Source organism: Gambusia affinis, linkage group LG05 (assembly GCF_019740435.1).
Source record: "Gambusia affinis linkage group LG05, SWU_Gaff_1.0, whole genome shotgun sequence".
Lineage (NCBI taxonomy): Eukaryota > Metazoa > Chordata > Actinopteri > Cyprinodontiformes > Poeciliidae > Gambusia > Gambusia affinis.
Window position 1 is genome coordinate 13933991 of NC_057872.1, and position 27303 is coordinate 13961293.

At 37.1% G+C, this 27303-nt stretch overlaps 2 protein-coding genes and 1 long non-coding RNA gene across 4 annotated transcripts in view; all 3 read right to left on the bottom strand.

Moving 5' to 3' along the window:
- Window positions 1-1292: 1292 nt before the first annotated feature.
- Window positions 1293-10922, bottom strand: zbtb32 (zinc finger and BTB domain containing 32). The gene is made up of 5 exons (XM_044117480.1): window positions 10819-10922; window positions 7498-8547; window positions 6462-6568; window positions 4538-4696; window positions 1293-2812 (listed from the first exon to the last, which is right to left on the bottom strand). Exons 2-5 carry the CDS (start codon window positions 8514-8516, stop codon window positions 2583-2585), a joined length of 1515 nt encoding a protein of 504 aa, XP_043973415.1. The 5' UTR covers window positions 8517-8547; window positions 10819-10922; the 3' UTR covers window positions 1293-2582.
- A 5501-nt stretch (window positions 10923-16423) lies between these two features.
- On the bottom strand, window positions 16424-18011 carry LOC122831384. Its single transcript, XR_006370687.1, has 3 exons — window positions 17873-18011; window positions 17086-17283; window positions 16424-17009 (listed from the first exon to the last, which is right to left on the bottom strand). It is a non-coding gene; the product is annotated as an uncharacterized LOC122831384 (long non-coding RNA).
- A 3606-nt stretch (window positions 18012-21617) lies between these two features.
- Window positions 21618-27303, bottom strand: part of aplp1 (amyloid beta (A4) precursor-like protein 1) — a 40229-nt gene continuing 34543 nt past the window's right edge. The window contains exons 12-17 of one of the 2 annotated variants that reach the window (XM_044117458.1): window positions 26076-26243; window positions 25898-25918; window positions 25699-25757; window positions 24628-24690; window positions 24361-24504; window positions 21618-23107 (exon numbers count right to left, since the gene is read on the bottom strand). In XM_044117458.1, coding sequence (XP_043973393.1) covers window positions 23006-23107; window positions 24361-24504; window positions 24628-24690; window positions 25699-25757; window positions 25898-25918; window positions 26076-26243 — 557 coding nt within the window. In that variant the 3' untranslated portion in view covers window positions 21618-23005. The remainder of the gene's footprint in view (window positions 23108-24360; window positions 24505-24627; window positions 24691-25698; window positions 25758-25897; window positions 25919-26075; window positions 26244-27303) is intronic. The other variant, XM_044117459.1, reaches the window with a different exon arrangement.

The following is a 27303-nucleotide window of genomic DNA, read 5'->3' on the forward strand; positions in this document are numbered from 1 at the left end:
CACTCATAACTTATTCAACATGTGTAAAAAAAAAAAAAAAAATTCTAGATGTACAAACTGTAGCAAACCATCAGCTTTGCAGAGAGACTAGACTTTATTTTTCAGGATAGGGTTAGGGTTAGGGGTTCAGACAAGACATGAAGTTGAAACACAGAGGTAAAGTGGTGTCCCGTTTGCCAGTGACCTCCTGAATAACAATAATTGTAAATTAAACATTTTATTCCAAATAAAAATCTGGGAAGTATGTTTTGCTCTTTTCCCTCTGATACCCTGGATTAATCTTCCAGTGCAAACAACTACCTTCTGGAGTAAGTGAATAGAGTAGCTAGTAAATATCTTTGTAAAATTGACTCTTAGTTTAAACACATCCCTTCTACGAAGGTCTCAGTGATTTGTTAAAGAGCTTTAGTGAACAAACAAGATCATAGAAGAAGGCGATCTAAGAAGGCGTAGTGAGGTCAGGGAAAAGGTTGTGGAGAAGTTTAACTGCAACTGGTGATGCCAAAGGTCACATTAAGAACATTAATACAATGGAGCTAGGCTTTGAGTGATATGTGTTACCATATGCTTTTGTCTGCCTACGCTGGACTTATTCAGAGGATTGTCACTGTGAAATGAAACCAACCCTATTGGTAAAAAAACATTGGCTTGTCACACTGGAATCAGGCTTTGACCCCCATTAGCTGTTCGACAGGCAGTAAATGCAAATGCTAGAAAAGGTCTTAGACGTACTGCATAACCAAATTCACACTCAGCCACACACATCCTCTTGCACAAACTCCCCCTAGTTTTGGTTGTTTCTGAGAACATCTTATCGCCACCGCAAGCTTAACAGGCAGATAAAGACATTAGGCATTTCTATACTATTTAACTGGCTCACCACAAATAAGCAAAATAGCTTTTGATGTCCTGAAGAACGTATCTGATGCATTACATGTGATTCGTCTGATAAGAGTAAAACCGAAAAGTACCATTTAAATAACGACGTTGGTGAGTGTTTTAAAAAACTTTTTCCAACAGAAATGACAGTTGGAGCTTATCACCTAAACTTCCCAGTCCTTTATATTTTATGCATGCATAGTCTTCTTTGTATATCAGCAGAAGCATGCCGTGGTTGAAGCCACAGGGCAGGAGGAAGACCAAAATCTAAAGACCAAAAGGGAGGCTGGGTAAAAAAGGCAGAGGATATGATTAAATAGACAGATGTGGCGATCCCTGAAGGGAAAAGCCTAAATAGAAGAAAATGCTGTTCTTTCTAAGTGGATAAATTGAAAGAATTGCAGACGTAACTACTTACAAACTTATTTATTTGGTGAAATAGTAACATAGCACATTTATCAGGTAAATGCTTAGCTGGCAAAAGAAATAAACATTTATTTATATTCTTTTTTATACTTATTATGATAATGCTGTTGAAATCCACACTTATCCATAAGTGGTAGCAGGCCTGTAAGCTGTACAGAAAGCTCCCAGGAGGAAGCGACTCATAATGTTACATATCGCAAATGTAAACTACTGAGAAAACATCAGTTGTTTACCGCATGTGTAGATTTTCTAAAAAGCATTTAATCTACCGAGTGCTATGTAATCCAAAGGACGTGATGTAAGTGAATTGATATCCATGCATTTGGCAATGATAGAAAACAAAAGAGCGTCACTAATGAGGTTATTTATATTAATAATGTACCTAAAACAGAAACATAAACAGTCAAGGTAGACTACAGTTGTGTCTCTTAGCTGAGGATTAAAAAGATACTTGGTTAGAGGATCTAACATTTATTAAATAGTAATACAACAGAATGATAGGTTAAAAAGGAGGATATGTAACCTTTACCATATTTCAGTTAATGTTGATAATTATGTTGATTAATCTAGTTTGACACATTTTTATATTTAAAAATAAATGAAATATTTCTTATTTGACCCTTAATTCTGAAGTCTTGACACCTTTTATCCCAAGTATGTGTAATATTATATGGACAGGCAAGTGTATTTGTAGGTCAGCATGCAAATGTGAATATGATATGGTTTTAACTAAATGAATTATTATGCTTCATTTTTTTTTACTGTGCAGTGATAATATTTCCTGTGTTCTTTCAAGCGTGGCATTTAAAGCTCCAACACAAGAAAATGCTGATTTTTGTTTTCACTGCATGTCCTCTGGAGGGCGCTGTGAACCCGACTGAAAGCTGCAAAGCTTGCACAAGCAGTCCAATAATAATTTTGAAAGTCAGAGGGAGGATTCCTGCGTCATGCATCGGGGATTAGATGCTGATGTGGCTTTAATGCCTGGTAAACACTTTCAAAACCTTTAATGTCACTGGAAATAGTACTGCATCTGTATTTCCGATTATTGCAAATGCAAATAGAGAACAGTTTCATTTTGCATAGATATTACACCCATGAATGTCGGGTTTGACCTTGAACCACAAATTAGAGAAATGTTTTTATTCAATGTTCACTTTTGTACGAGTTGAGCAGATCTTTATCTATGAGTGTCACTGCCGTACTGTAAATTCAACCTGAATTAAACTGCCTCACAGGAGATTCACCGGCTAAAGCTACAGCTTATGAGGATGGCCTCATATGTGGGAGATGTACAAGTAGGTGTTGTTGATGCTCCAGTCAGGGGGGAAGTCCTGCACAGCGTGGCTCTTGACGTGCCTCTGCATGGCGACCAGGCTGCTGCAGAATTCCAGGCACGCGGTGCACTGGTAGGGCGCTGCGCCTCCATGGGTCCGGAGGTGTTTGATCATGGCAGAGTAGTCCCGTGAGCGCTGACCACAGAGGCGACACTCAAACGGCTTCTCTCCTTGAAGCAAAGACAACGCACAGGAAGGAAGACATTTAAGGTGTTTGGGGAGGGGGGTTGCAAACCATGAGCATCGACAAAGGGTATCACATTTATATTGTAGCATATGAGCTTTTTAGTCTGTTGTTGTCAAACGCTGTAAATGACGAGTATGCACCACTTCCGTAAAATTTTTTTCTTTCTTTCTTGTTCAGAAATGAATTGCGTTAGTGCATGAAATCACCTAAACTGGGACACTTTTATGCTAATCATCCAGGCTTGCATAACTTAACTTCATGTCATTGTTCCACTTAGTCAGTTTGTTTCTCTGATTTTATGTCATGGTAAAACAAAAAGAGCACAAGAAATGTGAATAAAAATGAAATTGTGAAACATTTGAATGTTCCAGAATCCTCAAGGTTTGTTCTTAAATTATGTGGAGTGTCACTTTAAGCCAGGTTGCTTACATGCTATGTTCATATATATAGATATATATATATATATCTATATATATATATATGAATAGTCCTATTATACACTGTTGATTAACACGTCTCCTACCTCATGGAAGATTGTGATCTGTTAGTTTCAGTTTTTCTGTTAGGTTTTTTGTGATATTAAAATGAGTGGAAAACTATGAGCTGCTTGGAAAACAACTCTATTACATTCTTCTTCAGAGTTCAAATGTTCAGCAATTTGGAAAAACAGAAATTTATCAGAGGCATTTTAAACATTCAAAGGTGCCACAGAGTAAATATTTGCTTAATTACACACTTTACCATAATTTCTTTTACTAATACGATACTGCAATAACTGCTCAACTTAAAAGTACTCAAACATATAGCATGTCACAGAAGTATTTTTTAGTCGTAGGACATTTTTAAAATTTTGTCACGTTACCACCAAAAAAACCTAGGTATTATATCGGCATTTTGTTTGATAGAAAGAGGCGAGTAGAGTAACAGCTGTGCTAAAGAATGAATAACATTACTTCAACATATTTTTACCCAAGTATTTGGTAAAAATTAACTAATTGTGATATCTGATTTAATTTGTTAAAATGATGTAATCAGACAAATAAAAATATTAAGAAACTATTTTAAAGAATAATGTAAATAGCAATTAAGACAATGGAAAAAAAAACAAAAAAACATTTCCAAATCTATGCGAGTGTGTAGAGCATGTATGCTCTAATGCATTCCTGTTGGGACAAAGTGTTGTAAAGTATTTCCAATGAGTACACTTTACTTTTGTGATTGTGCACTATTACTTTTTGGGTGATGCATTGATTACTGTTCTATGAAAACTTGACCTGTCTGCTGTTTTTCTTTGTCTTGCTGTTTGTTCACTAACAAACCTCCGAGACCTTCACAGAACATCTGTTTTTTTTTTTACTGATATTAAATTTTAGACAGGTGAACTCGAGGTCAGTTGATAGTCCTGATTACAAAGTGCATCTCACATTTTGCTTTTTTTTGTGTTTGTTTAAATAGTGAAGAACTTACCTTTTTTTATATATACTTTACAGTTAACCACTTTACAACAATCTGTCAAATAAACCCCTCCCAACTCAAAACAAACCCAAGTTTTTGGTTGGAACGTGACAAAAACATAAATCTACCTACTGCGCAGCTGTTAGAGTTGCAAGCTTGATTCCAATCAACTATAACAATGAGTAATCAATAGATCAGTGGTATACTGACTCAAAGTACGTTTTTGAACTGTTAGCAATTATTAGAGAATTACCCGTATGAACGCGATGATGCGTGTCGAGCTGATGTTTTAGGCTAAACTTCTTTGGACAGTGTTTGCACTGGTAGGGTTTTTCTCCCCTGTGGTCTCTAGCATTCGCTTCGTGCTGCACGGCCTCTCTTCCACAGAACTGACATCCATCACAGTTTTGACCTGCGGCAAACCAAAATAGGCAATCAAAAGAGCAGTTTTTAAAGGTGTTAAGGCTCGTCAGCAGTGAAACCCATGTTTTCAAAAACTGCATATTACACACAAAGCTAGACAGCACAACAGGAAATACCTCCTCAAACATTACTCAATATTTTTTAAACACAACAAATATGGGTATTGCTAATGACATAAATTTTTTATAAACAAAATATAGCAGGGAATCAAAGACAGTAAATCAAATAATTATTTATTTGGAATAAAACCAGTTGATTAATAAATGCTTCTAATAACAGAAATCTAATTAGCACTTGGTTTGATGTGTTTCTGTACTGTAGGCTTCAAATAAGATATAGAATTTTATTTGAAAACGCCGTAATTAACCAATCTATTTACAAAGAAGATAATTTTTATAATCTTGCCACCTCCAGACATTCTCATTTTATGTTATTGTGTTGAGGTTTTAAATTGTCTTTTATCAGTGATTATTGTCTGCCCATTATGCTGCCTCTTGACTGAGTCTGTGCTGTAAAATGAGAATTGATTCCTTCTCAATTCAGCGTGAGTACATTTTCAATAAACATAAAAGCTAAGTAATCATTGCTTTCTGACCTTACTTACTAAGCAAACAGAAAAAAATATTTACTGTTTTTGAAGCAAAAATTAATAAAAAAAAAAAGACTGCTATTAAAAAGCGATTTTGCAACCGTTTTCTCAGAGAGCGTATCTCTTTGATGCATCCTGTTTCAAGAGGATAGACTCACCATGTGTAAGAATACTTTCCTGTCAGCTTTGCATGCATATCTTCTTAAAAATCTTTTACAAAAGGTGTGATTTTGAGGTTAAAGAAAAAAAAAAACGTGCAGCTTCTTGCTGGCCTGTATGGTTTTTGGGTCTTTTTTAGAGAAATTGTACCCATCACAGTAGCCTATAGACAGGATGCTGAAATATGAAGAGGGTATACTGTAGTGAGGGGAAAAAACAGGAGAGAATAAACCACAACAATTGAACACTTACCACTCTAAAAAACTCAACCTGCAGAGATCTGCCGTCGCTTTGCTTGCGTGTTTCCTGTCCAATGCTTTGCTCTGTGTCTCGATTCAAAATACCCAACGTTTTGCAATGCTGGTTTTTTGACATATATATATATATATATATATATATATATATATGTATATATATATATATATATATACACACACACACACACACACATTTTTTAGAAGTCTAAACTTCCATCTCTTAGCTTCAGTGCAGCATTTCTTGTTTGATTTTTCACAGCTGCTAAAAAATGAACATACTGTTCCATCATAGAACAGATAAAGTCTCTATCAGTTAGATTGTAGACTTTCAGTCATGCACTTGCTCAAGCTTCCTTGCAGATCCTATGTGAGCTGTTGACTTCAGAAGACTTTATCCAAACATCAAATGTTAGATTTTTTACTTTTTTTTTTTTTTTTTGTCTAAGGACAAACCACGCTTTCGCTGCAGCATGTACTGTACTGTGTATATCTAGCTGTATCTAGTAACCACACTACTGCTCCTATTGCACCATGCTTTCAAAACCACAACTCTCTATCACTTTCCATTGCGTAGTTGCGTCGCTGGAGCCTGCTGAGGTTAAGGGTCACGCCAATAAGTATTTTACAATCTTGTTAAATTGACCTGTTTTACTCAGAATCAACACTCCTGTAGCTTCAGTGGTAGCCATGGTTTCAGTGTGCTGTTCTCGTTGCTGTATTAAGGCATTTTTGTTTGATTACGTTCTTACCTAATTGTATGGAGGCTGACTCCCGCAGCAACGGATCACAGAGGAGTCTTGAACCGCAGTTTTGGCACCCGTCGGCTCTTTCTCTGACTTTTGGCATTTCGGGATAGCTGCGAGAAGCATATTTTGTTTGTTTGAGTCCTGCAGATGGTATGGTACAAATCAAACATCTGTGCCAAAGACAAAAATCTGTGAAAAAAATAGTTTCCTTTTATTAGAAAATATCAGTTTATATGTAATTCACTGGGGTGTGTTTCCTCACCTACTGATTCCAACCACGGGATATTTATAGCAGCGCTTCAGGGTTTCAGTAATATTTGCCTTTGGTGAAAAATTTGATTACAGGGAACAAGATAGTAGGAGACACTACTGAAGATCTTCCTTTCCACACATACTCTCGTTTACGCTCTGAACAATGTTTTTGTGGTGTAGACACGGCCAGTCGAAACACAGAAGATATGTTTCAGTGGGTGGAAAATCTTAAATTTTGTTAAGAAAGGGAGACGTGTAGGGGGCTCCCCTTTATTCATAGTTTGGTTAGGCATTGCAAAAGGCTTGAAAGAATTTGACTTTTTTTTTGCATGAAAAAAGAAATTTGAAAAACTATTCTCACACTTTCTTTTTTCCTACTCAGAAAGTTCAATGTCATTTTAAAAAATGACTAAAATACTGGAAAACAACTTTGATTTGGATCAATGAAACTATTTTTGCGTATCTAAACTTGGATTACGGGTTTCTTAAAAGAGACCGACAGATTTGATGTGGCAGGGAAGGGTTAACAGGTGAACCCGATCGAGCAGGAAAGTGCAGGAGGCTCAATCTCTCTCTCTCTCTCTCTCTCTCTCTCACACACACACACACACACATGCGCGCGGACACATCTACTGAAGCAGCAGTGAGTCAAGTACGATAGCTGTCGCAAAGGAACAACTGAGCAAGTCAGAGGGTTCTAAAATGAGTCTTCAGTAGGAAAAACATGGAGACAATATGAGAAAATAAAAACTGAACTTTCCAAAATTATCTCAGAAGGCTGTCTTACCTTGTTTCCACAGTTTGACTGCTGTGGCTCAATTTTTTTCTCTTCAAAATGCCGTTCTTGATTATGCTGCCCATCCTCGAAGTCTCCGTGTACAGATTTTGAGCGTAGGGATGGGGGTGCAAACGTGAGTAGCCTAGTGCCGTGCTTTGAAGGGGAGTTTGAAAATGGGAGCTGAGTAAAGGGAACATATGTTGAGAAGAGAGGGGGAATGGGTATACCACAGAGGTCTGGTTGGAGGACTGAAGGGGATGAGATGCAAAAAAGTTAGAATAGTTCCCTGCAATTCGCATTAGGGTATTCAGGTGATTCCCATTGTCCCACATGTTTGTAGGGAATGCCCATGCAGAAGAGAAAGAGGAACCGCTGGTGTTGGGCCTGGTAATGACACTATCTCTGTTGCACAGGGTTGCTGATGTCGGGGAAAATTTTGCCTTCCTTTTTGGGGATTTTTGGTTGGTGGGGACATCCGTAGAATCAGCGATTGAAATATTTTCCATGACGATGCCAATGCTTGGCTTTTCTACTGGGGAGCATGTTTTTTGGACTTTGTTCTCAGGAACCGGTCTACCTTTTTGCTTTTGATCTTTCTCTTCTACACTTTTATCTTCCTCTGTGAGGTCTACCGCTTCTCCGTTTTTATCCTTCTCTCTGGCTTTGAGACAGTCCAGCTGCTTTCGGCACTGGTCCTCCAGTAGCTGCATTTCTAAGACCTGGGCGGCTCTTAGCAGCTGCTGCAGGTCTTTCACCGGCACTTCAAGGGCTTGAGTGTAGGTGAAGTCTAGAACTTGCTGGAAGGTGTGTGGAGAGAAATACTCCAATGTGCAATGGGCTGGGCTGTCTGTGTCGCCCTTGGCGAGGTGCTGTGCTAACGCTCTGCTAGCACAGGCTAGAACTAAACGGTGCGCCCGAAACGTTTGGCTCTGCACCGAGATGATGGCATCGCAAAGCGACCCTGATTGACGGAGGACATCTGCCTGGTGCAGAAAGTGGAAGTATTGGGTGTTGTTGATTCGGATCATTTCTGAACGTTCTGGAAATATCGGCAAGGTTCTGAAAAGAGAAAACCACAACACAAGACGTGATCAGATGATTCCTACACGGTGTTAACATTTTTCTTTGTTGCCTTTCTATGGAATGGAAATCAATGGCAGAAAAAAAAAAATCCTTGCTGTGGTTTAAATAATTTTCCCCCCTGCCTCCTAATTTAATGTTGTCAGTGGGGGGCGTCAAGACACTTTGCACATAAGATTTAATCATTCTAAAATATTTAATAACACATTTTTTTTTATCCAGTATGCAAGCTAATACTCAGAATTTTTTAACGCTCCACAAAGACTAAAATGTACACATTTTCCTAAACTTCTGCAATAGGATTTACCTCAATCACAGCAATGTGTGTTATCAGGTTAAAACATGCCGCTTTGTGAAAATGTACTCTGCTAAGTGACACTTTTGATATTCGCAGAGCACACGAGCACTCTAAAAGCCACAAAGCCCTAACAGTGTATGAAACCATGACTAATGACTGTACAGTCGAGAAAACATGAGTAAAGTTTGAACGTCAACAACAATAAAGCTGTATTTAGGTGTGACAGACATCAAATGCAAAAGTGTGCAGGGGTGTAATATGTAAATATCTGCATAACAAAGAGAAATATTTGGAATTTTGCAACTAAAGTTGAGAATCCAGAGATGAAAATGTTGCTGCTGTGTATTTACCAGCTGCTTGAAAGGCTGTCGTCTTAAAAATGTCTGACTCTTGCTATTTATAATACATTGCTGCTTTTCCAAACTGAGGTCAGACAAATTGTCTGTGGCACAATTTTAAACAACTTCAGTCATTTCTCTGTTTGATCTCTAACTACGATGGGAAAAATGGATAATTAGAAAATTATTTTCTGGAAGTAAAGTGTTTAGTGCTGCTCTTTAACAAAAAATGCATCAGACTGATAATTTAATATAGATTTTTCAATTCCCATGTGGAAAAAAACAAAACAGCAATACGTTCAAAGGATAAGTTATTTTTTGCAACAGTTTGGTATCTGTTGATTTTTATCTTTGCCATTTTTGCTCACATACACACTGAACATTGTCCATAAATGTAGCATCGAGAGTGAAAGTAACACTAGAGCAACTTTATACATACTGTATACCAGGATCAAATGCAGGCTAAAGGTTTCACTTCAGCGTACACTTGATAAACGGAAGAATAAAGGTCATTATAGCAGTTTGTAAATGTACTATATCAATAACACTCATTATTCAGCTGAGGTAGATAAAGCAAGCATGAACTGGTGTACAGAATATCGTCTGTGCAAATGGATGTAAAAGTTCCCCGAGGGCAATTTTTGCCAATGCGACATGAACGACTTTTCTACGTGTTTCGCATTTTGAAGTTACAATTTATTGACCTGAAACAAAATATACTACTTCTATTAACACTACTACTATTATTACAACTACTACTACTAATAATAATAATTATTATTATTATCATCATAATATTGCTAATAATAATAATTATTATTATCATCATCATAATATTGATAATAATAATAATAATAACAATATCACTACTACTAAAAATAATGAGAATATTGTTGGTCATTTGAAGAGACATTTTCCAAAAAACTTACAAATAAAACATGCGTTAGCCTTTTATAGCTTTAAAGCAAATTAAATATCTTTCCATATTAATTTTGAATCAACTTTACATTTTCTTTAATGTAATTGTTATGCGTTATTCTAATTACTGAGAAAACTTTTCCTCTTAGAAACCACAAATAATATAATTTGAAATAATAAACACAATAGGAGGCCTTCAAATACAGCTTAAGGACTGCACTTTGCTTTTTATCAGACATTGACTAATAAACTACACTTACAGATGTTTTTAAAAATATTTAACTTAGCAAAAGAATATCATGTATCGCATTCAAATCCACAGTGCACTCCTGCATAGTTCTGTCACAGTTTGCTGGTGCTTGAGCTCCATTCAGCTGCAGTACAGTAGAATCTAAATGCTTACACAGGGGAAAACCATGCATGCATCTGTCAGATTTACACATCCTTTTACAGGACATGAACTTACAGTCATCCTCCCCGCAGCGCGCATGTAGAGGATTCAAGTCAAAGGAGAGAAGACTGATTTGAAAGACTCCGTGGGCTACAGTAGAGCACAGTAGAACTAGTTTTCACTAGATTTTCTTTAGAAAAATAAAAGGCTGCTAAAGACGACAGAGGAGGAGCAAGTGTATGTTCTTGTGGTTTCAAGTCTCGGAAGATGAAAAAAGCAGAAATCTGCATGAATGAGGTACTTACCGGGTGTTTAGTGACTTTTCTCCCAAGAGGGCGATGAGCTACCCTGCATCATGACTGTACAGTGACTTCTGAAATGTTGGGGCACAGGTTGGTCTGTGGGACAAGGTGGTTTCCTCTTTGTCTTCACGGTCCCTCCTCTTCAAGTCTCCTATTGGTGCATTGATTATAGAGCTAAATGGCTTGCTTCATGCTATAAGAAAGCCACTTTCTGTTTTATTAACCCACATGTTATAAAACTGCTATGCTTGTTTAAAGTGCAAGGAAGTTTCTATTATTGTTCATTCAATAGACGTACACCTCAAAAGCAAAAGTAAAAAACCTCTTTCTCTCTTCCTCTCTCTCTGTGACACACACACATACACACATATACATATACATGCATGCATATACATATATACATGTCTATAAAATCTATAACTATATATCTACATATATAGATATAGATACAGATATACAGATAGACAAATAGATATAAATGCAGAAAGGGAAAAAGGCTAACTAGGGAGAGAGGGAGAAAAATGAGGACAGTGGCAGGATATTTGTGTGATGCTATATACCTGTGACAACCGTAAATGGCTTCCTACCCCTGCAGCCATAGTGTGCTGGTCACTACATTAATAGAGTATTCTGTGCTGTGACAGAAACCACTTGAAAGCGACTGGCCTGTGACAGGAAACATGCAGGCCAAAGCCCATTGGTACTGACATGCAGGGAGGGCAGGCTTGCAAACGTGCATCCTCAAAATAGAGATGTCTGCTTTTCCCTTTTGTCAAATATGTCAGATGTTAATGTGACAACCTTCAGAAATAGGCCAACTGTAGAGAGATGGTCACTTAAACAGACCACAGCGGTTGGCTAGTCCTACATTAGGTTTTCTGTAGCTTTTTGTTTAAAACTGGTGCATGCAGTAAAATTATTAATAACAAGTTGAGCTTTATTTCCTTCACATTTTACTGCGTTATTCTCCTTTAATCGCACTGTTTTGTCAGAACTGTATCTCTTTTTCAGTATTAAAAATGTTCAAGTGCTCTTTTGACAGAGGTTGTCTCAAAGACAAGCACTTAGCAAACATGCAGTAGTCTTTATGAGCTTTGTGCGTAAAGTTCAGAATTTAAAAGTAACACCTTAAAACATAATCCGAACCATTGAAGCAGAAGACAGAGAGTGTACCTGTCACTTCCAGAAAATGTTTGTGTTTTTGAGGAAGGTTTTATTTCTGGATTTTTAGATAACAGTTTCAGAAAAAAAAAAGCTATTGTCTTTTACACTAAGTAGGTGATCAACATTGCAGAGCACTCAGCTCCTGAAGATGTACCACTCTTGTCTTAGTGGAATTCAAATGCAAAAAAAAAAAAAAAGAAAAAAGAAAACAAAGAAAGATGTTGAGCACCTTAAAAAGCTCTGGCAGGAAAAAAGACAGACTTTGGTGCAACCAAACTGTTGTGGGTTTGAGCAAAAAAAAAAAAAAAAAACTTTTGTTGTTCAAGATGAAACAAAAAGCATACAGCAAATACCACCAGTAAAGATGTGATCTCTGCAGTTTTCACATCAACGATTTGAAGCATGTTCATTGCACAAGAGCAGAGGGTTCAACTTGTGACGCTGTGAAAATCTGAGTAACTTAGGAAAGTTTTGGCATTGTGCTATAAGACGTTTGAGGTGATGGAACGTTTGAGAAAGAGTAAAAATATGGTAAGTTATTATGTTTTGTGATGTATGTCACAGACGGCTCCTTTGCGATTTGTTTCTGTTGTTGGTTTTGGTCAATAAATAAGCCACAATGTGACAAATATATTGCATACATCAAAATGTGAAACGTAATTATAATATGAACTCTAATGAGTAATTTTGTATCAGTATTATTAATTGGATTTCAAACTTTGCCAACCTCCCTTTGATATTACAAAAAAGCTATTGGTGCTTTTCTTTCCCATTGTACCTTCTGTCACTCAGTGCTATTTCTTACTGCAATGTGCTTCTTTTTGGAGTTTGTAAGTTTTCTATTTTTTGGTAGAAAGTGGTGTACCGTCTTACTCCGAGGTCCTGGACCAGATTATTTTTCACAGGTGTTGAAACGTAAGCCTCTACATTGTGTTTGTGTCCAAGCTTTCGTGTAGTTTTTGTCCGACTTGTTTTTAGTGTTGTATATTTCTTCTCCAGAACTTTCATTGCATCTGTGTATCAATACACCTTTTATTCTCTCCTCTGTTTGACTTTGTTCTTCAGCACTTCTTGTGCAGTCCCATTATTTTCAAAGGGCCTCATGAACAAGTGGTATTGGTATGCAGTCATTTTTAATAAATGTAAACATGTGTGCCAATGAGGCTCGTCAGTCAAATGAAAAAGTGGGTTTTAAAAAGCTTTAAGCAGATATTAAATTTTTTTATGAAGCCCATATTTCTGTATTATGCTCTGATGTCATATTCTTTTCTGAAATGTTATGTTTGCATTACTAATAAACAAAAAAATCATCATAATTTACAGAAAAACTGGCTTGGAAAAAAAAGTTACTGAAATTAAGTCACTTTACAATAATATACAAATGTTTTAAATAGGACTGTAGTCAGCAGAGCACTATAGTTTTAAAATTTAGTATTTTCAAGTGCACATAGAGTAAAGAAGCTACATATTATTTAGTAGCTTAACAGAGCAATGTATGTATTTATAAGCTACTTCAGACTACATTCCCTCACAATATGCGAGATAAAGATGTGCAACAGCCACAGAGCACTAGCAGAGCTTAAAAATGCAACGCCTAACAGGAAAGCATTAATCTGTGAATCTGTGATACTATACAAAGCTAAAATGTTGTCATGGGAGATTTGTGAAAACAAGTTTGGCCAAACAAGTTAACATACAAATAATACTCTCTAAAAATTTACCAAGCTTTTAAGAGAAAGAAAGGGAATGAAAGACTGTTTATGAGCTACCCGACTTTCAATCTGGAAGTAATTTTAGTTTGTTCTCAAAAATCATTTTAATCTGCAGCTGTGTAGGTTACTCTGTATCTCTGACATCCCAAATGCAGCATACGATGGGCTTACTGTTAAGGACCTTTTTAGGTCAGAGCAATGTGCCTTCAGTTCGTTCACTTGTTGCTCTGAGCATTTTATTTGTTTATTGATTATTTCACCATTTGGTGGGATGGTTAAAGTTTTACAATGTTGTTTCACCTTTCTTTGAAAGTTACAAATAATGTGCACATATAAACAACTCATTAAGCATTATTAGCATGATATACATATTAAAGCAAAGCCAGCAACTGTCTCCAAAAAATTCAAGATTTCATGAGAGATTGGTTCAACTTTTCCAATCTTTATGAGTAGCTATGTACTTTTTCCGATGCATTGACATTGTTTTGTCTTGCTGATAAGATCTGTTTTTTCTTTTTTCCTTTTGAAGTTGAGACAGTTAACCTCCAAATAATACAACTAATTTTGAAAGCCACCGTAAACCTATTGACAAAGTGACGGCTGGTAAAAAGAAGTTTCATGTTAGCATTACCATGGAAAGACCTAAAAATATGAGGCGCTTATGTACAAATGAGAGCTTCTACATTTAGATATTTAACAAAAATTCTTCTTCCATTTTTACCTTAAATGATCATTGTGTGCATGTTGAGTTAACCACCGTGTGGTTTCGTTGTAATCGCTGCGATCAAAGGTTGAGATGTTGAAGCACTCGTAAGAGAAGGATTTTTCAGCTCTGCATCACTGTAACTTATAAAAACTGACCATTTATGATTACTCAGTCTGGTGGTTTGTCAAAGTGTGGGTGTATGCATGGCTCTGAGCTACTCGGTGACATTTGGGGCTTCTCTGCAAGCACTCTGTGCAAACACTCATCACTGAGTCCTCCTCAAAACCACTGGACAGACACCATGATCTCATCTATTCCCCTCAAGGAAATTAGCATCATACCAATGCTTAAATGTCACCTTGCACAATATGGGAAGCAAGCAGTGATGAGAAGGGCTTTACCTACAAGTAATATCAAGAATGTTCACACCATCCCTCCCCCCCATGCACACTTCACCCCCCTCTCACATCACCCTCATGAGCAGCTGCTATCCCCTCACTGTCAGTTGAACACTCACCATCAGACTCTCCCACAAGACCCCATGCAATGCTGACTCACTGGGGTGTGTCTGAGCAGGATAGCAAATGGTGACAAGCCCCTCTTCTGTGCGCATCGGCAAAATGCGACGGATTGTGCAAATGATGTAAAAGCTATTTATCAAATACATCTGTCGTGCAAACACACCTTTGATCCACCTACCAAACTACTTTCTTTTTATGAACAAAGGGGATTCGCATTGTTTTATTGAATGAATGAAAGTGTTACCGAACTAAACAAGATGTTCACTCAGACTGCAAAGTGATTAAAGTCTAGGTTAATATGAGTCGGCTTACGTTACCACACTGGCGGTATGTGAGCAGTTGACTTCACAGGAACCACTACCAAGATGACTGATCCGCGCTACAGGCATCAATGGCAAACTGTTACTGTACAGCCACAGAGCCTTTTCACAGTAATCTGGGTGAGCAGGACTACCCGTCAGTGTTGTGGTTTGGAAGAAGTGAACCAGAGGCTGGGGCTTGACACTTCTTTGTAATTTGTAGGTGAAGGAAATGTGAGTGCCACCCCCACTGACTGTCAGGTAAGTTTCTGCTTGGGAACTGTGCCAAAGTTACCTATTAATTGATTTGACTGAATATCTGATCCTTTTTAATTATGTACCCTTACATTGTGGAGAACTTAGATTTGCTTGTCATGCCTTTGTTAAGACATCAAAGAAAATGCATGCACAAGTGACAACGGGTGCCGTGCTGCATTACTCATCGCTCTACTTTAAGTTCAAAAGAAACTTTCCTCAGAAACTAAAATCGCAAAAGATAGCGAAGGTTCTTCAACGCTTTGTTGATGGTTGTTTTTCTTCGCCTATGCTCCTAAATTCATCAGATTAAGGATAGCATCATCAGTCCGCTGAGCAGTAGCTCTACTCCAACCTTCCCATGGATGATGGAGCTTCCCATTCTGCCTCTAAGTCCAGCCCCAGGTACTATATTGAAAAAACACATTTTAGCCAAGACACTGAGGTACTTGAACTTTTCCTCTTGGAGCACAGACTGACCTCCAAACCGGAGGGAGCAGTTCACCTTTTCAGTTGTAAAGATGTTAGAGGCTGCTCCATTCCCCAAAATTAGTAAGCAATAAAATGCTTATTAGCTATTGTAAGTGGAAATTTGAGTATCCTTATTATTAATGTTAAACAACAGACTCAGAATTCATTTAGTTATCTATGTATTTACTTTGTTTGGAAATACATTCAGTGTACAATGTGAAACTGTCAAAATGATAAAAATCAATTTGATTTATTTGAAAGTGAGTTGTATTTTCAATAGCTTTTTTAATCAGCTCTATAATCTATTGAGTAATATTATCTTTAATTTAATAAAAAATTTTTTGTAGTTTTTCATCAGGTTAGATACATTTTCATGACCTTTTCACTGTCTTATGGATGTTTTACAACCCACTTCTACAATTAGCACAATACAGCTTGGCTAATATTATGTGATGACCCTTAGATTTTCCTTGCTTTTTTAAAATCCATTCTTTAACTACAGCTGGAAAATTTCTTGTTTTTACATAGTTTTCTTACAATTTTTATTTCACTGGATTCATGAGCGCTTCAGAATCCATAAAACTTTAACTCGTGTCAAAACTATGTTAACTTGTTTGGTAAAATTATTGTGCTTCAGGTCACAACCATTTACATTTTAATGTAAACTTGAAATATTACCACAAAATTTTAGATTTTAAAAATCATTAACATAACTGGAAAGTGAGCGTTACTATCGTAGTGTAGACTTTGTAGACTGCTTCAAATGAACAGCCCTTTGGGAACAGTAAAGTAGGATTTATCAAATCACTTGAAAGGTCTCTAAGCCATCATAGAAAATCTTATTTTACTTTTACTGAGATATCTAACTACAGTGCTAACATTTACAATGAAATTTTAACATATCTGATAAATTTACAAGCAAGCTGTCATGATGGGTTCTAGTTTCTTAACCCACATGCAGACCACCAGGAGAACAGGAAATCAGATAAATAAAGTTTATTTGAACAATATGAAAATGTTGGTGAAAGGGTCTGGTCCTTGGGGGATGCATGGGGTTCTCTGCACACTGAAGAGCAGAAAGGAAGATGGTGAGTTTGAGGTAATCGGACAACTGGAGCTTTGAGAAATTAGACTGGTCTTACTTGATTTGCAGGTTGCTTCCACCCAGAAGAAGGGCAACTATTTGTTTGTGGTCTCGATATCTTTGTGGGTGTCCTTAAGGTTAACCAGGTTATTGAGAGTGTTGATAGTGGTCTTCCAGCAACGGATGTAATGTTGGACTGATGTTACCGAGATGTTATCTTCGTCTGAACAGAGTAGTGGCTGATAACCTAGGGATACTTCAAATGGAGAAAAACCATTAGCTGCAGAAAGGTGACTGTTATGAGCTCCACCCATAGAAGGAACTGACTCCAGTCGGAGGGATTGGTGGAGGTGAAACAACAGAGTGTAGATTCTAGTTCTTGATTCATTCTGTCTGGCCATTGGATTGTGGGTGGTATCCTGAGGTTAATGAGACTTTGGCATTGAATGCTGCACAGAAACATTTCCAAACCGGAGAGATAAATTGTGGTCCAGTTTCCTGAGGGATACCATGCAGACGGAAAACGTATTTGACAAGGAGCTGGGCTGTTTGAAAAGCTGCAGGGAGTTTTGAAGGGAATCAGGTGACAAGCTTTCGAAAAACAGTCAATGACCGTGAGAATAGTGGTCATACCTTTTGATGGGGGTAAAACAGTGACAAAATCGATGGCGATGTCGGACCAAGGGCGTTTGGGTATAGTAATAGTTGTAAGAGACCAGGCAGAGGTTGATAAGATGGCTTGTTTCTGGAGCAAACTGAGCAGGCTAGGACATATTCTTTAACATCATTATGAACAGACGGCCACCAAAACATACGGTTAATGAGAGAAATGGTGCGACTAATACCTGGGTGCCTGGAGAACTTAGATGAATGGATCCAGTGGATGAAACGGGCATGGACAGTAGTGGGTACGTGGAGCTTGTTAGATGGGCAGCTATCAGGAGCGGGTTTGGATTACCATTACAGGCAAACACTCAGGCGACAAGGTGCTGGATGTCTACTCCTCTTAAGCTCCAGGATGATTGGGTGATGAGCCCCAGGTGTGCTGACTGAGTCAGTGGGCACACCCCTCCAGGTGTGCAGCCTCTAACACCATCTGGTGGACAAAGGATGAAGCAGCAGGTGAACAGAAAACCCCACAAAGAAAACCAAAAACCCCGGATCCCAACAGAACCCCAACCCCCATAAACGGTTGTCACCTGGCGACACAGATGAGCATGAAGGCATAATCAGCAACAAGGGAAGGGTCAAGAATAAAAGAGCCAGGGACCCATAAACGCTCCTCCGGACCAAAAAGTCCGGTTCCCAACACAAACAGTAGATGCAGCTTTTTAAACAGGAAATATGTAAAAAGCATTTAGTTAGAATAGGCTGTAGTATGTTTTGGTTACATTATTTTCTTGTCTTGTTTAATAGCCCTAGCAATTGGCTGCATTGTAAGATGCAATAATATGAAATTTTAAGTTACCAGGACACATTGTATGAACTGAACAAGGTAAAGTTCCTTTAGGCTTTCTTGAACCGAACACCTTCATAACTTAGCAAATTAGTATAAATGTTTTACTTTTTTGTATTTTTTTTTCTTTTTCTTTTCTGTGGTGTAAAACAAGGTAACGGAATGATATTATCTCATGTAGCTTTTCCTGACAAAGGAAGTGAGATACAATTTTGGCTTCACAGAATTGACACTGTGGCTTAAGGAGTCACTGAAACTCCATGCTGAAAACTGAGAAATTCTCTTATCTCAGGCTTGGTCATGATTTTAATCTCTAAGTTTTACTACCAAAAGTTGTCTTTACGTCAATATAACACACACACACACGCATCCCCCACAAACACACACACTTACACACACACACTTACACACAAAAGAACAGAAATAGATGTGCTTGTGCAACTATTTGGGCCAAGTCCTTGCTATATATCTGTATAGTCATTGCTAAATCCAGTTAAAACTGTATGCAAAAAAGCAAGTTTTTTTTAATGTACTTTAGGTTTCTTTTTCCAAAGAAACCTAAAGTAGACTTGAAGTGGAAGAAGAGCTGATTTTCCAGTACGAGTAAGCCTGAAGGTTTCCCCCTACCCCCACTTGTACAGTTGAAACCAAAGATTTACATACACTGTATGAAAGGACATGCAACTTTTTTTTCTAACTGTGACATTAAATCACACTATGCCTTTCTCATGTTGTCAGCTAAGATTACCAAATAATGTCATATTTTCTAAATGACAAAATAATGTTTTTTAAAAAACATGTTTTATTCTTTTATCAAAGGTTAGAACTTTACATGCACAAAGTTTTATGTGCTTTTGATCAATTTGGGAAAGCCCATGTGATGATGTCATGGCCTTTAACACTTAATTCATAATATCTGAGTTAAACGGAGGAACGCCTGTGGATGCATTAGATACTGTTTCATCACTGGGCATAATTTTTATATGCCTGGAGGCGCCACATCTGCTCAAATAAATATGCAAATTTAAGCACCATGTAAATGTCCAAACATCTTGCCTAAGAACAACCTAGTTGATGTTTTGGAGTGGCCATCACCCAGGAAAAGCGGTGGGTAAATAAAAAAGGTGAATGTGATTAAGCAGCAGGAGTGGCACCAGTTACATCAGAAATCAGCAGGAGTGGGACAAAATTACAGCAACTTTCTTTGAGAAGCTGGTGGAAGGATGACAAAAATATTTGACCCAAATTAATGTTGGCTTCTCAGGTTTTTTCTTATTATAAGACAAGTGGATGTTTCATTAACTTATAGATGCAAATATGGACTGGAGAATAATCACACAAAGCTAATATGATCTGAGGTTTGTTTCGCCCCCTGGCCTGTTGCTCACAAGACAGTGTTTTTTTTTGTTGTTTTTTTTAGTTTTTCCGACATTAGTCACTTTCTACAGAGGTCAGGTCACAAATGATTGTGTGGTATCCAAGTATAATTACAGAAGGTTCAGTAGAAGGAAAAAGTGAGGCTGAGAAAGGGATAAGATTCATGTAATGTGAGCCAAAATGGATACAAATAAACCCTTGAAATATACCACTTTGAGTTAATTACTATTATTCACTTTTTTTTTAACTGAATTAATACAGTTTAGTTTTTCAGTTATTTATTTCACAGAGATGCACCTGTGCTAAAAAAGAACAACACACCAATGTTAAGGGGTCATTCACCTTTATTACACTTTTAATGAACTCAACCAGTTTAAATTTGCCAGATTGTTTACAGTACAGTTACACAGGAACACTTTGCCAAATAAAGAAATCTGTTTCAAGAAGTCATGGAGCATGTCTTTGGTTAAAGGTCTTAATGAAAATGAAGAACAGCTCTTTCAGTAGTAGTAACAACATCCTAGTGAATAAATTTACATCGTTTCACCAGGTTTAACAACAATTTAGTTGTGCTTAATGCCACTGCATGTCAATTAAGATTCACATTTCCTCAGCATCATCTATTTTTTTATTTTCTTTTGCATACATGCTTTTAATTACATGTGAATTGCATGACCCTCAATCCGACTGATTGTTACATAATAAATAAAAAATACAGAATAGTTACATCCAAAACACAGCATTGTAAAAGGCAATAATGCAGCAATTAAAACCTCGATAACATAGTTTATATTTTATCAGGGAGTAAGGGGACGGACCAATGAAGAAGTCTAGAATCTGAATCAGGATGTTTAAGTACAAATGTGACTTGAGTAACTAGAGTATACACCATGTTGAGTTTTGCTAAATGCTGGTAGGAAACCTTCGGTGGTTTGGGAAACACAGGCAAGCTTATTCTCATCTATGGTTTCAGTAGTATCATTACAAGATTGACTGACTTAAACTGTGAACATACAATGTTTTCATTCACTAACAGAGCTGTACACTTTATACACGGGGCTGTGACTTCTCTTATCCTGTCATAACATGACCACAACCCGCTTTTAAACCCACTTAACAAGACAAACAAAATTATGGCAAACCTCAATTTCATTTTTTCGTTTTTCTGAAAACACACACACAAAAAAGAAAAGCCCCTCCCCTCACTCAGTTTATTCAGGAGCTTTATGTAAAACTGCCAGCAGACATAAACAAATATGGCATTGTTTGTGCTAAAACATATAATTAAAGCCTGATAAACTCCACAGTGTGACCTTTTCTAATCAAGGTGACCAGTAATAAATTTTGAGGGTAGAGGAAAACAAAATGACACACTAAGCCGTAAACAGTTCGTCAGAATTTCAAGGGGCAATCCCTTTTCTTGACTCGCCTATTTAGGGTAGCAGGTTGATCATAAATATGAAAACTAGAATGAGTCATTCAGTTGAAAGCCTTTCTACGAGGAGACCTATGTAAAGCTTCTACAGACTACTATAATCCAGTGTGATGAGTTTAAAGAGGTCAAATTGATATATATATATATATATATATATATATATATATATATATATATATATATATATATATATATATATATATATATATATATATATATATATATATATATATATATATATATATATATATATATATATATATATATATATATATATATATATATATATATATATATATATATATATATATATATATATATATATATATATTTTTAAAAAAACAAGAGTATGACTACCATGGCAAAGTGTCTTTGTCTAGACTCTAGATGATTCTTCATATGGTGACCCAATACCATAGTGGTGCCCTTTTTTATACTTTACTGCTCTGTGCAGGATTTATTTAGAATAATCCCTTTGCTCAAATGTGAAAATAAACAGGCTGCTACACAAAGTGATGACAAGGGCACCAGGGAAATAGTCCTTAAATGTGTCAAAGTGCACTACCCACTGATGTACACTACAAGGGAAGTGATGCATTAAAAGTAAAAGAGGGAGGAATCTCAACGTCTACCTCAAATACATTCAGAAAGTAGTTGCTGTGTCGTTGTCTTGTGCTGGTTTTTACAACAGTCCGTTTTCAATCAGCCATGTTAGGAAAATGTTTCTCCTTCTCATAACAGCACAATGTGTTTATTACTTCTTTATTTTTTTAAAACATATTTTTCCATTACACCGATGCAAATTAATCATAGAAATGTCTACATCTAGTAGCAGGTACTTACGTTATTTACAGTGTCCGTCTGGAACATTTTGGACTCTTCGAAAGCAATGACAGGAACAACACAAATAAATACTGCAGCATCATACACCAAAAGTTGTCATGCTTCCAGTAAAATAATAGACTTCTGAATGTTCTGTAGTACAGATCTTTTGGAAAGCCGAATAATAAAACACATAAACTGGCTAAATTATAGCTTGTGTGTATTTTGCCAAATGATTCCTGTTCAGAAGTCTAAATATTTTTTGAACAACCAGCACATACAGTGTTTCTGCATTAATTTGTGTTTTTTTGTGTTTTCAAATTAAAGCCTGTTTGTCTCATACATTCGAAAACACCACATCTTTTCCTACAGTTGTCATAGTAACTCGTGGAGGTACGTTTTCAGCTAGATTATCAGCTAGGCTGCCATTCACGCTCATCTACACAGATAAATCTAACCGTGGTTCAATCTCAAGAAAGAAACTACTAATGAAAAATAAATACTAATAATAAAGCAATATGCACCATTCAAAATTCAGCTGCAAGGGAGGAGCAGTAGGTCAAGTCATGCCACAAAGATGAGATGGATGGTTTCTGCAATTATGAAATGGTGTAACTCTGCTTACCCAAAAGGAATATTTGACTGCAATAAGTAATATGGGATTGTATTACATCTCATTAATCGCATTATGATGCGATTAAATGGCTGTGGGTGAGGAACCTAGTACTTAATCATCAGTTAATTTAAATATGCAACACATCATAAATCCATCACAGGAAGTGCATCTGGGACACCACTTTCAAGAGGAGTGGGGAGGCAGGTCGGAGGGGAGGGGGTCTGGAGGGACAAAATGTGGTCAGGCATGACTTGTTGGTAGCATCCAGTGCTTCAGTTCATCTGCTCAAAGAACTTGTAGGTGGGGTTCTCGTAGCCGTGGTTTTGCATTTTGTTGAGCTGCCGTTCCTCCGGTGTCAACATAGGGTCGACCTGCTACGAAAAACACCAAGGGCTTGAGTTATAACATCGAAGAAAAATATGCAAATGTAGCTCATGCCATTGACTAAGATAAAAACAAAGTTGTTCAAGTCATAAAAGGGAAAATATCAGTGAAAAACGTATGGAGGAGACTGATAGATTTCTATATACAACTGTGGAGACAGTTGGTAAAGCTATGCAAAACACCTTAAAATAATTTGTCTTAAATCACAGTAGAATTACTCTTTAGTACACAGTAACAGTAAGTTTTGGAGGTTTTATTTTTTTACCTCCCTATAGCACACACCAGTGTAAAACCAATAGGATAATATCTGCCTAAATCGTAATAATGTAAGTCATTTTAACTGCGATGAAGCCAAAGCTGATAATAACGTGTCAAAAATATCCTAATGTTTTTATATATTTTTGATTTGCCTTGACAGAATTTTGCCAATAGTGTCATACATTCTTTTCTTTACAAGGGCAGGCACATGCAAACACCTGCCTTACATTCATGTTCTCTTGTCTTTACCATTTTGTTGTAGAGGAGAACGATAAAGGCAACATGAAATCCTAGATCGCGCTTTAAAAATGTCAAGATACTCAACTTCAAAAAGTAAGACATAATGATAAAACCTATTCAGTAAGTATGGTACTAGTAATTTTGTTGTAAGCAAGACAGAAAGACAACAAAAGAAGCCCCCAAATAATAATGCAGGTTTTACCGAGTTGATGTTATCAGCAGTCTATTTACCCCTAACAGAGACAAGTCTGAACAATCTTAGTTCGGTGAAACAGAAGGACGTATCATTGGATAATCTAACAACTAGTTGGTGTGGAATCGGTAAAAAAAAACAAGATGAAGCTACTTTTATCTCAAACATTTTACAGCTCGTCACTTCCACATCAAGCTGCTCTTCACATAAGTGTCTGTGGTTATTAATACTGAAGATGTGAGAGTCTGTGGTTTGTTACTGATAATTTTCCATGTGAAACATGTTTTCACGCAAGACTTGGTAGAGTATTTAATACAAACCTAATATGGTGAAAGGAAGATATAAAGGAGCTATTTGGACGTTAGATTAACTGAGCAGCTGTTAGCTTGACCTTTTTGTCTTTTTATTCAGCCAAAGGAGCACAATGTACTGCAGGTTAGATGTGACTTTTTATCTGCCAAATTACAACATTAAAACCATGACAAAAGCTTTTTAAAAATTTATTCATTTTTTACATTTATTCCTAGATTAAAGGTCTGGTTTGGGTCCTACCTCCACAATGCCATGGCTAATAGTGCCGTATGGCTTTCTGCGCACCAGAAGCAGGCTGATTACCATCACCATGGCAATGGCTACGGCCACCACCAGCAACCCAACCATGGCGCCACGGTTAAATGTCTCCAGGGCATCAGGTTGCTTTGGAAGGAAGCAATATTGAACAACATAGAGATGTCAGTGCAGAATGAAATATATAATTGTTATTGTAATTTATCACAATAAAATACAATTTGTTACAGCAATTATTTCATAAACTCTTACCAGTTCATCTCTTGCAATCTCATTGGGCTTGACTACCTGTTTCAGCTCAGCAGAGGTGTTAATCTGTAGAAACGCAGAATATATATCAATAAAAAACTACATAGGTGCATCTCAGTAAATCAAAGTATCATCAAAAGGTTCATTAGCCAATGTGATATATTTCAACAATTTTCATACTTTAGGTTTACAGCAGATCCAGTTTCTAAGAAAATACAAATATTTTATCATAATAGAAAAATATGTGTGCGATGCTACTGTTAAAAACCTCACAATGAGCAATTCAAATTAATTCACATTTCTTTCTTTTCTTTCAGCAATACAAAATCCCAATTACTCACCTTGAGCATTAGCATTGTAGCTAGTAAAAATATACTTCTACCATAGGCATTAAGGCCAATTAGATTCCATTGAGCCTGCCAAATATAATAAAGCTATGCATATTGTGAGGGCAAATATAACATTCAACCCAGTATTGTGTCCAAGCCGTTCATTGCAATTGTGATATTGCATATAGTGATGTTTTGATCGTAATTGATAGACTGTGCAGCCGTGCATAAGACCAAAAAAAGGCTGAGCACTAGCAGCCGTGCAGACGGGCCTCTGGCTAATATTTGAACTGACACCTTTTTTTATAAGGTGATAGTGTGAACAGCTCCACTGTGGTGCAGCCCGTATCTGAGCATAATAACAGAAAGCTTAGTTGAAGGAAAGTGAAGAAGCAGTGTGAATGACCTCAGCCCATGTGCAGAAGGTCAGTGCAGCTAACATGTTGTCCCAATTTTTTTTGGTCTTAAACAATAATAAAGTTTGTAAGCTATAATCATAGAAATTCTCAAAAAAGTCTGAGTTATATACTTGTGTGAATAATATTTTTAACCTTATGCATTTAATTAGTGACGTTCATGTTTTGATAACAGTCTTGATGACTGAGAAGCCCCTGCAAAAATATATTCAAGGAAATGTTTTAAGTGGACATCTTCTCACATCGACCATTTCTGTCTAATGAAATATAAATGAACATAAAATACTTAGTCTTTGTAGACAGACAGAATAGAGTGATCATCAACTTACCTTTTCTTCATATTCATATGTAGGACCTCTCTCAGATGTGGTATAATCGTACTCATCCTCTGTACATACGAGGAACGGGTAAAAAAAAAGGAAGAAGCAAAAGCATAATAAGCAATGGGAAATGTTAAGAAAAACAAATTGCTGTAATTATTATAAAGTGCACAATTCTGCAGTTAAATGATGCTGAACTGTAGCTCACCTTTCTTATTAGACTGTAAATCTAGGAGAAAATGGCAGGAAGAGGAAAAAGAAGCATCATTAACAAGAGTAATGAGCAAGAAAGTAGACCGTCATTTTACATGTCCTCACAAAATGAGGGAAGAGCTAAAGGATATTAGATACATGGGCGCTTGCATGAGTAATGACTGAGTGAGTACCAATGCGAGGAGGATAGGGGCGGTTCTGGAAGGCCCTCTCCTCCTCCTCTTCATCATCCTTCTCTTCCTCGCTCTCAGCTGGTACGAGCTCTTCAGTGGTCCGAGTCTCAGAGAAGGAAGTGGTCATGAGTTCACTGATGTCCCCTCGCTCTGCCTTGACAAGCTCCTCTGAAGGGACGCGCAAAAAAGGCAATGCATGGATGAGTTATAAATTCAAGTGAAAGACAGATTCAGTTTTAACTGAACATCTATTATTGTACTACAGAGGTGTAGCCAGTCTGAGTGAACCAGGGATTTTTTCTTCTCATGTTCAGTGTGTTAGCGTTACATTTGTGCAAATATGTCGGTGGTCTTTCTGAATGTAAATGTGTTGTGAACTATCAGTACAGAAACTCCAGTAGGCCGGCTGTGTGGTTGAGCTGTCAGTTTACCACAGATCTGATGCAAACCTAGCAGTTTGCTCAGAGAAGGTGGAAGGGCTGCTGATGTTCGAGCTTTAAAAGCCTCTGCTGACAACTGAGCTCGGCCTGTGTCAGAGCTCATAATGAAGAAGATTTGTTCGGTGGGGCTTTTGGCTTTGTTTTTGATAGAAAAGGGGCAGCTAAGTTGTTCACTGTGACACGAGTTTTAACTCACCCAGTGTTGGGAGGTTGCTGACTAAAAAAACAAAAAGAAGCTCCTGCTCTCGTTGGCTTAAAATTTGCAGATGCCTACATTGGTTAAGCTATTTACCCTCTTCAGAAAACGTTTACAGTGAGGCAGAACAATAACTGAAATAATTAGGAAACAATGTCAGAAAAATGCTCAGAGGACTCAAGACTAGGCCTTCAAACCTAAAAACAGGTTAACTGCTCATCATTAATATTTTAATGATGAGTTTTGCTGCCATTGGATGAAATATACTGTATGTATGGTCATCTTATTGACTTCCAAATTTTATTTCAACTGTACCTAAAAACAACAACTAGATTATTGAAACTTGGCCACAGATCTTGGCTCCAGCAGGACAATGAGCCCAGAAACACATCGAGTCTGGCTTTGGATAAAGCACCGTAAGATTAAAGAAAAAATAAGCTTACTATGCTTAACATCTGGAAACCAACAAATATAAATAAAGAGAAGTGTAGACATATCAGATGTATGTCAGAGAGTTGTTGACAACTAACAGTGTCTTGCAGCTCAGCTCGCCAGCCAGGAGACAAACCAAGTATTGGTGGAAGTGTATTTA